The 10,303-nt window shown below is 36.3% G+C and overlaps 1 protein-coding gene across 1 annotated transcript in view; it reads left to right on the top strand.

The window, feature by feature from the left end:
* The first annotated feature begins 301 nt into the window (after positions 1 to 301).
* The window catches only part of LOC119776264 (troponin T, cardiac muscle isoforms-like), a 38,566-nt gene continuing 28,564 nt past the window's right edge, over positions 302 to 10,303 (top strand). The window contains exons 1-4 of the mRNA XM_038274578.1: positions 302 to 407; positions 493 to 500; positions 2,254 to 2,277; positions 2,662 to 2,685. Of these exons, the coding sequence (XP_038130506.1) occupies positions 328 to 407; positions 493 to 500; positions 2,254 to 2,277; positions 2,662 to 2,685 (136 nt within the window). The 5' untranslated portion in view covers positions 302 to 327. The remainder of the gene's footprint in view (positions 408 to 492; positions 501 to 2,253; positions 2,278 to 2,661; positions 2,686 to 10,303) is intronic.

Here is a 10,303-nt window from a genome sequence, read left to right as displayed (position 1 = left end):
GAACCAAGCTATGCCCCAGGATTTTTTCCCCTTTTTTTGTTTTTTTTTTTTTGTTGTTTGCACAATGATAAAAGCTTTTGAAAGCGGAGAAGAGAAGAGACATCTGTCAAGGGCTTGTTGAAACAAGATTCCCTCTGATTAAAAAGAGGGTATCAGGTAAACAATCGCTGCAATAAAGCATCTGAAAAATTAGTTTGGTGTGACTAATCAGATGCAGAGAAATCTTAAAATGTCTGAAAAATACGATAAATGGTTTGAGACCACCGCCTGTTCTCATTTTTTGCTTTGTTTTTTTTTTCTCTTTGATTAAAGCAGCTGTAAGCCAAAATGTCTGACGAAGCAGTGGAGGAAGTTTTAGAAGAAGTTGTAGAGGAAGAAGTTGAAGAAGTTGTAGTGGAGGAGGTGGTGTGAGTAAAAACATATTCCTATAACAATAAAAGAAACCTCATACTTTCTCTGATCGTTTCAAAGCTTTTCCTAATTTCTTTTCAGGGAGGAAGGCAAGTAACGACTTCTGGAGTATTTTGATGCTTTTTTTTAAAAAGGAAAAAAAAAGGAACTCGTCACTTGGAGCTTCCATTCTTAGACGCGGCTGCCCTATTATGTCAGCTCGCATAGCAGCAGGAAGGGGAAGGCTCGTGCATGGCTTCACGTGTGCAGTCTCTTTGTTGCATGTCTGCTGTCAGTGAGGAACATGAAGAAGGCAGGGTGTTTCATCTGGAATGCTAAAACTTCACCTGTCAACCCCTTTGAAATCATTTCAGCCCTTTATTGCTACACTAACAGCAAATGTTGTGATAGTTTTTTTAAGCAATTAACTAGATGCATAAAAATCCTTAAGATGCACACATTTTTTATTGCATTACCAAAAACTAGATTATTTCTGCAGGTTAACGAAATTATTAAAATCTTTGTTCCAGACCAACTGATGACCAATTTCTAGTTTCTTGCAGAATTCATGAAATTTGCACTTTAAAGCTGATCTCACAATTTCTCTGGACCTTAACATGAGTTTTTTGGCATCACAATCCTAAGTAGGGGTGAAACAATCGGATTAATTGTGATTAATCGATTATCAAAAATAATCGTCAATAATTTAGTAATCGATTAATCGTGAGCTGGAGTAAAGAGAATATAAAATGTCCCTGTAGCTGACAGAGTGACCCACTTAAGCAGTAATTATACCAAGATTGTAAAAAAAAATTAATATTTTGCATTTAAATAAAAAAAAAAAGTGTCAAAAAAATGCTCCATCAAGAACTCCTTAAGTGGAAAAGTTTGAGTTTCCCTTGATTTGATTTCATAAAAAGTAATTTTGAAAGAATCTTTGCCTCTCTGATTGTTAAATGATTACCGTAATTTTTGACTAGTAGCCACACCTAATATAAGCCGCTGAAGCTAAATTGCATGATTTGTACATATACAAGCCGCACCGGACTATAAGCCAGGTTTTTTATGTTGAATGTCCTTCTTTCTCGCTGTCATTCTGTCTCGTACCACTCGCGGTAGAAGTCTGCTTCCGGAGGACCTCCGCATTCCCCTGCACGTGGCTACTGTACTTGTGTGTTGAAGCAAATGTGACGTCAACATTGTGGATGTTAAAATCCATAGATTTAGGTATTGCCCTACTGGCGTTAGCTGTAAAAGTCCATAGATAAGCCGCAAGGTCGAAAAATGGGGGGAAAAATCGCAGCTTATAGTCCTTTAATCAAAAATGTATCTACAGGTTATTCGAAATAATCATTAGTTGCAGCCCTAATCCTAATCCTTCAACTGATTTTGGGGGGGAGGAAAATAAGAACTTTCTGACACATCTTTGCCAATTAAATCTGCCTGTTCTTTTGAGTCAGTCTCACTCTGGTAGGCTTCAGATATCCACCATGTTAAAGACAGCTCCTTTTTTTTTAGTTTACCTTTTCTAACAATAAATGTTCAAAGCTTCTTTCTTTATGCATCCCAAGAGATGTTTGGTATAAAAGTGTGCAGAGTGACCAAATTCCTGCTACGAGCCGTTTGCCTAGTCCCATTGATCCACTAATCCATATTTGGTTCGCCCGGTCATAGAGGCTGAAAGTGAAAAAAGGCTTCTTTTTTTGTCTGTGAACAAAGCTTTTTCACTCTGTTCTATACTTACCCCCTTGGGTCATATAATCTGAGCAAAGTGTGCATGTCTTGCAGCGAGTATTTTCTCATATCTAATAACAGAGCTTGAATTGTTTTTCTTGTTGTTGTTTGTTTTCTTCCATTTATCAGAAGAAGCTCCACCTGGAGTAGAAGGTAATTCTCTTTTTAAATAATTTATATGCTGTTAGCAGTTGTTTTTACTGAAAACAATCACTTAAAAGCAGTCTCCACCTGCAGATTACTGTAAATGATATCTTTTCATGGCGGCTCATTCATTTCAGTCCCATTAGCCATCTCATGTCCAGTCATCAGTAATCACTGCTCAATTTGGCTGCTGAGTTAGGATGAGATGAATTTACTCTAAATGAGACTTTTATTTGTAAGTGTAGCTGAATCCACTCAAGGTACATTTGAATGGGTTCATTTATTTTCACATCTCGCATCCTACGCTCTATGTCTGACCAGTTTCAGAGATCCTGTTATATAAAATGTCAACCTTAATGAAATATATTTTTGTGCTTCTCTTTTTTTCCTCAGAGCCTCCTGTTTCGGCAGCTGAAGGTAAAATGTTTATATATTTACTTGATTTTTACTGTCAGCTACACAGAGAGCCAGCCTAAGGCAGGGGGGAAAATAAAGCAGTTTTTAGAGTCCCCCAACCAAGATCACTTTGATTTTCAGTTTAGATACTAGTTTATTGAACAATGAGCCAAATTCTAACACGACTTGAGATTTTCTGGATTGTACGTTAAAAGAATGATTTAGATCTATAGATGTACCAGTTTTAATTTCCTAACAAAAAATATGTTTATGATTAAGTGGCTAATATTTAATTTCCAACTATTTACAGACAACCTAGAGCAGGGTCTGCAACCTGTGGCTCCTGAGCTGCAAGAAGTTCTCTGGTCCCTCCACCATGGCTATTAATCCTGGCTAAAAAAATTATAAATAAGTCAGCTAATGATTTATAACATAGAGTAAATACCAGTATTAGAAGCTTTAGTAGATTTTGAAGGAAAAATTGAAGCTTATTATCACAATAGAATGACAAAAATGGCTAAAAGTATGTTTTTATGTCTATTTGTCATGCCAATTAGCTTGGAAATTGTATTTTTGTTTTTTATTACTTTTATTTTGTTTTACTTTTTAACACATCAAATAATATCTTATAGAAGAAAAATTCATGGTTCCTTTTGAAGAAGAATCCCCCTTGTTTATAACACCTAAAACTAAAAAAAAAGTATCTTACAGCAGATATTAAAAAAAAAAAAAAAAGTTGTATTTTTATTTAACGGTCATGTAATAATGCGGCTCTAAACAAGTTAATTTAGCTGGACAATAAGCAAAATGGCTTTTTTGATTTACAAGGTTGTAGACCTCTGACCTAAAGGAATCCATCCATCCATCCATCCATCAAAGGTTGATCCCCGAAATCCTACAGAGAAAACTTCCTGCAGGCTTGTGGATCTTGATCTTTTACAGCAGATGTTCCAAATCTAAAGGCACATTTTAGCACCAAGTCTGGCTAATCAAGAGGTTATAAATTTTTAATTCAAGCCCTTTATTTTCTCAACAAACTGCAAGATCTCCTGCACACAAGGCCCCAATACATCCACCTTTTTCACTCCATCAGATTTGAAAGTAAACATCCAAGATCTTTGAACTCTTGTCTCAGACACTGACCCATCAGTCAGGAAAAAATTCTGCTCATTTTCCCAGATGAAAATTCTGATCTCTTTCCTGGTCTTTAAGTTTTTTTTGCAGTCCAAGAAGACAAAAACAGTGGACTGAATAACCAAAGTCCGCTGGGTAACAATCCAAACCACGTTCCACACCAGGACTTCTGAATCTGAGGTTTTCAAACAGCCCATCCCATTAACATTTCCAGGAAGGTTGATGAGTGACAATAAATCCCACACGTAGTGAAGTTCCCACTATGTTAAAAACATTTTCACCCAGATGTTTATCTATTATTTACCAGTCACAGGGACATGTAAGCTAGCTGAACAATTCCTCAACTAGCTAGCTAGTTCCTAACTAATTACAAACTAGCTAGCTGATCATGCTCCAGCTAGCTACTACTGTAGTTCCTATCTAAACTAGAAAAGTGGCTAGCTGAATAATGCTCAACTATGTAACGGAAAAAATATTCTAACATAGTTTAACTTTGGAAAAAGATTGGCTTCTGATTCTTCCCATTCCCCGAAATAGTCCACGTCGGCGAGCTGCGATGTAATAAAACCAACATTGCGTGTTGACGTCACAGAATTACAGAGTTAATCCAAGATAAAAAAAAAACAATGCAACACTTTAGAATAAGACAATGCACAAACCTACACCAGAAACTGCAGAACACAGAGACATACATTCCATTACCTGACATAGGAGGAAAGAAAGCAAAGAGTACAAGACATCCTTTGGAGAGTTGCAAGGGCAAATCCTGATCTTTTTTCTTCTAATTTTAGAAAGCTTTATCCCTTATCTAATCCATTCAAAAAGGGCTGGCCCACGGTCCTCCAACCAAACGCCAATCTCTGACACTGCTAGGGCTTCCCCTTATTTACTTTGAAACATCTGGTGGTCATTTGCTTCTTTGTTTTAACCAGAAAAGGCGGAAAGCTTAGTCCTTGCATCTAGAATTCCTAAAGTCATAAACACAAGATAAGCTCTCACCGACAGCCTTGTATGGAATGCGGGGGGGCCCTCCTGTGCTTTGGAATACTTACCCCTAGTAGTTTAAAATCATAAACACAGCCTTGTTTCAAAATTAAAAATATGTCAAGTGAGAGTGTTATTATAATTTTTACACATGCCATAAAGATTAACTGTAATAAATCAAAAAAATAATCATTTTTCATTAACATCCCCCGTTTTGGAGGTCTGAGACATACAGACCTCACAAATAAAATGATTAAGCCTTCTAATAGAGGAACCAAAAAATTATTTAGTATACTAAAAAACTAAAACATTAGCCCAATTTTATAACAGTCCCCTTTTTTAAACAGCACCTCCTAGGTCCCCTGCCAGGTCGTGTGTCTAAAGCTGAACTCCATAATCTAAACTTATCAAATGTATCTTGCGCTGTCCAACAATTTAATACTCACCTGATGAACCACAAAATTTTAACCAGTAAAAACTAAACTAAAAATACATTTCACTTATCAAATATGAAAAATCATAAAACTCAGTTATCTGAAAGAGAAGCAAACACACAATAGGAATATCAGCCCAGAATATGAAATAAAAAATAAAAGTAAGATATCTCAAAATTACTAAAAAATGCTCAGCAGACTTAAAAGACAATATTCACCACAAAAACTACAATTTGTCAATAAAAAACAATAACAACATCAAGAAATACATCCTAAACACATAAAAATTACAAAATAGCGTAAACACATAAAAATTACAAAATAGTTTTTTTTTTTTTTTTTTTTTTTTTTCACAATTCAATAATAAGAAGTTAGAGTTCGTCTCTATGCTCCTTCGATAGTCTTTCAAAAATGAATATGAATTCTTCGTCAGGAAACGATCCAAAAATACGCGCAAAAAGAAACGAATGTTCTTGAAGAGTTCGCAAAAACGAAAACACGCAATAAAAAGAAGATAAGTTAATGATGATCTTGTAGCTGGATCCTTCACGTGTTCCTCCTCGGTTGTAAACCTCAGGTTTTCCACCTGAGTGTCCGTTGCTCACTGAAAATTGGAGTATTATGCCAATTTAACAGTGAGTTTAAGGAGAGGGTGCAATCTCCTTTTCTCAATGGAAGGACACCGGAACAGGATTATTGTGCCTGTCTGGGCCTTTTAAGCCTTGTAATTCAGGAAAATGAAGTGGTTTTGGCAGACTTCTGCCCGGAAATGCAGATCCTCCTCCGCGCTGTGATGGCCCTCAGACACTCCTCGACCGCAGGTTGAGACTGTAGATTCTCCTGTATGCCCTGCAGCGTGCGTTGTGGCTCCTCAGCTGACTCCAATGGAACCACGTGTCTCCTTCTCTCTTGTAGACGGACAGGCTGAGATGTACTCTCCACGACTCGGTATGGTCTGGCGAAGCGAGGTTCAGACCACTTTCTTTTGATGACCATCAGGCGCACCCAGTCGATTCCCCGAACTGATCCCGAGCCTGGACGTTCCTGTGATGTCTGGTATTTTGTAAATTCTGCTGCCAGGACCTGTAACTCATTGAAGAAATCTTTATGAGATAAATGTGCAAGTTCACCTTTCCATCCTGGAATGCGGGTAGCAGGTCCTGGAAACATCCGTCCTGTCTGGAGCTCATATGGAGAGAACCCTGTTGATTGGTTAATGATTGATCCTACACTTTATGACAGCTTCACTGTCTTCCTTTTGTATTATAAATCTGCTACTTTGGAGTTGTATTTTATCAATCCTTTGACCCTCTTTTTATATAAGGCCTACATGAGAAATGAAAGTTTCCTATCATGTTAAACCCAAAACTTAACTGTATTTTAGAAGCAGTTCCATAACTGTTAATTTGTAAATTTCCAATTTAGACCAATTTAATTTCAATTATCATATTTTCTATTTTTTAAAGCCTTAAAGAATGATCAGCCTGCTTTACATGAGTCACTAAATATCAAAAATGACCTACTTTATTCCAATCTTATTTTAAATCCCAAAAATTTCAACCATTTTTACCTTTGATCCATTTATTCATTTGAAAACCTATTTATAAAATATTTAATTGAATAATGTATTACCCTTTTTATATTGTTTATCAATTATCAATGCCTTTTCAGTTTTGGAGAGAGATTCAATACAGCTAAATTTATTAAATGATGTAAATCTTTAGTTTAGACCTTCCTGGATGTCTTAGTTAAACAACTTATTTTAAAACATATGAATAGAGATACAACAATCCAATGATCACCTTCCTTAGTTTAAGAACACTATTTTATGTAAATTATTTGATAGTCAATATTTTGTTTAGTATATTCAATTTATACATTTTACTTATTTCATATCCAAATAGTTAGCTCATCTTTAATGCTGGTAATACACCGTAAAACATTTAATGTATTTTGATTTAACTTCAATAACCGCTTTTTCCGAAAAGTAAATGCAGAGATCCAAACTAAAAATTTGCCTATCAGATCAATTCCATTCATGTCCCCCTGTTTCTATAACAGAACAAATGTTATGAAATCCGCTATCACCACTAACTTTAGCCTCATGTAACACAGGTGGATGCAATTCAAACACGGTGTCCCAGATGCTGTTACAATCTGCACACCTCAAGCAAAGAATTTAATGTTTGATTAAATTTATGAAATCAACACAGAACTTGGTGTCATTTGCTCAGTAAGTCAGTCTATAGACACCCAATCCACTTTAACACCTTAATTTCAAATTCCATTTAAATTTAGATTTAGTTTCACTGAATGATAGCCACTGTACTATGTAAATAAAATTTAGATCATCTTCCTTAGTAGATGAAGCGTAACACACAATGCAATTCAGCTATAGTTAAAAAAGAATGTAATTGCAATCGTTAGTCCCTGCCCATTCTTTTCAGGCAGGAAAGGAAAAAAAACACACTAGCATTTTGTGAGACAAACAGAGTGAATCATGGAGGAATGCAGTGTCGTAACAGTTGGTGCACACCAACCCCTAACTGCATCGTAAAACCTCTGACCCCAGGAGATGGGGTTGTCCTCAACACCTAGAATTACACTGCAGGGCTGCAGGACGTGAAGAAAACAGGGCGCCTCAGTGCTATATCTAAAATAAGAAGAGAACAATGGCATCACACACTACAAAAATTTAAAGAAAAGAACTTATTCACCACTACCAAGTTGTGTTGGCACCCATTTCGTCTCCAACCTGCAGACTGAAGGGAACCCCAGGAGTGGGCCTTGGCGCCCAGGTCACATGATCAGAGGTGAGAATCCAGGATCAAACATGAGAACACACAACAGGACCACCGCTGAGCGACTTGCCATGCCCCAATTCTGTATCTGCTGAATCAGAACGTGTCTAGAGAAGCAGTCATTCCAGCAGTGCAGAAACATCTGGATACAGTCCCGCTTTGATGAACTTTGGTCAGCCTTTCGTGGTCGACAGAGCAGGACATAGAAACCAGCAGACCAGTCATCTACTGAAGCCCCTGTCCGGGTTTGTCTATGATCTTTGTGGTCCCCGACTCACTGCTGATTTCCAGCCATAGAAGACTCCCACAGATAACGCCTGAGTCCCTTTTGTTTTCAGCCAGGCATGAAAAGCAACAGTCAAAGGAGACATCTGTTGCCAGGTAACAGTTCGCCTTCACTGACCTTCGTAATCGCTCAACAGCGTTTGGCTTTCATACAGCAGTCCAGCAGGAGATGGGCACAGTTCAGCATCATCATGTCTTTGTTCAGCAACAACAGCGGCCTGATGCGGTAATCAAGAAGATCCCTTCAAATACATCTTCCCATGATCTCTGAGCTCAAAAGACCCTTCCCCCAAGATTGCCATCAAGTCAGAAGGAAGGAGAACTGCCAGAGAAAAAATAATACAAAGTAATTAAAAAGCAAAACTTATATTTGCCACATTTTGTTACTTTCACTACTATAAATAAAATTTATCTTGTGATGCCTCCTCCCGTGTGGCGCTAGATTTGTTGTTGTTATAGCACAAACGGCCAACTGCCCCAAATCCTGAACTGCAAAAAGAATAGATAGAAATTTGTTAAAATAGTCCACGATCGGATGTGCCAGAATTAAGAAAATAATGACACTTACTGTTCAAAATCAATAAACGTCAACACCTCGATGACATTCACTCTGCTTGTGCCAAATATCAACTACAAATTCTAAAATCACAACCTCACAAACTCAAAGAATTAGAACAAACTCTAGAATGTCCAAGTACTGATACTTATAAAAGTTGTGATGGAATTGCCCTTGGTCAAATAATTATGAATTGCATATTGTTCTACTAAATACCAAACATCCTCATCATTGTCCCACGCTTCAAGACAAAGTCCTATTTCAAAATTTCAGAAATCCTTTACATTTTATCTGAATTTCATAGCAGTTTTAACCAAAATTTTCCTCAAAATTAACAATTTACACCCAACTGTATATAATCAAAGTCAGCAGAGATTCAGAAATCTATCAACAATTTTAAATGTAAATAGACATGGCATAGATGTTATTTGAAACCGTTCAATTTGAGATGATCAAATCTAATTTAGTAGAAGCTTCTATATCACATACACCAGATTGTAGTACAAGCAGGAAGGCCATATGACTTCTAACATTAAAGAAATCCATAAATTCCACTATTGTTTGAATCGAAAAAATTCAAAAATTAATTGATTAACTAATTTACCATTAAGCCATATCCAAAAATTTACCAGGAATATGGTCTACTTCGCTTCTCCACTGTGATATAATAAAAGTACCATTTTTGAAAACAATTTGAAATCTATGTCATTTTTATATAAACATTAATAATTGCTAGAAAAACCACAATATACCATAAGATGTTTCCACAAAATAACCAAATCTTTCATCTATATTCAAACTAGACCTGAGATTTATGTAAATTTCAAAGTTTCCCATCGTGTAATGTCCTTAATCTTTATAACTATTCCCCCTGTGTTTTTCCTTATTTTCCAAAAGAAAAACCAATTTAGTAGGTGGAAAAACAAAATGGAAGAACTTACCCCCATTATAGCTAAAATTTCAAACATGTCCAAATCAGTCACCCAAATTAATGAAATATAAACCAAGTTAATTTAGTTAGAATTTAGGTTAGTTTGTTAGTGTTGTTATCACAGTGATAAACCAATTTTTCCTAATAACTACATCTCTCTGCTTTAAGCCAAGGCTGAATTCCTCGTTTCATATTAATTTCACTGCACAAGCAGAAGATTCAGCTGCAAACCAATTGTGACAACCAAAATAAGAATCGTCATTACCTTAAAATTGTCCCTTAAAGCATACTATAAACATATTTAAATGAAACAAAACCTTCCAGTTACTCTAAATATGTTTAAAATAAGAAAAAATATCACACAGCTACACCACTAAACTGAGGTCATATTTACATAGAGCATCCTAAAACCCATCAAAGGCCATCACCTACACATTCACTTCATTCACACTCAGCACTCATCCAACCCCCCATTGTAAGAAAGATCAGGATGGTTACCCAGATTTCAAACCAA

Source organism: Cyprinodon tularosa, unplaced genomic scaffold (assembly GCF_016077235.1).
Source record: "Cyprinodon tularosa strain WSP-4 unplaced genomic scaffold, ASM1607723v1 ctg92, whole genome shotgun sequence".
NCBI lineage: Eukaryota > Metazoa > Chordata > Actinopteri > Cyprinodontiformes > Cyprinodontidae > Cyprinodon > Cyprinodon tularosa.
The sequence above is the reverse complement of the archived record's forward strand: the minus strand, read 5'-3'. Positions and strand labels throughout refer to the sequence as shown.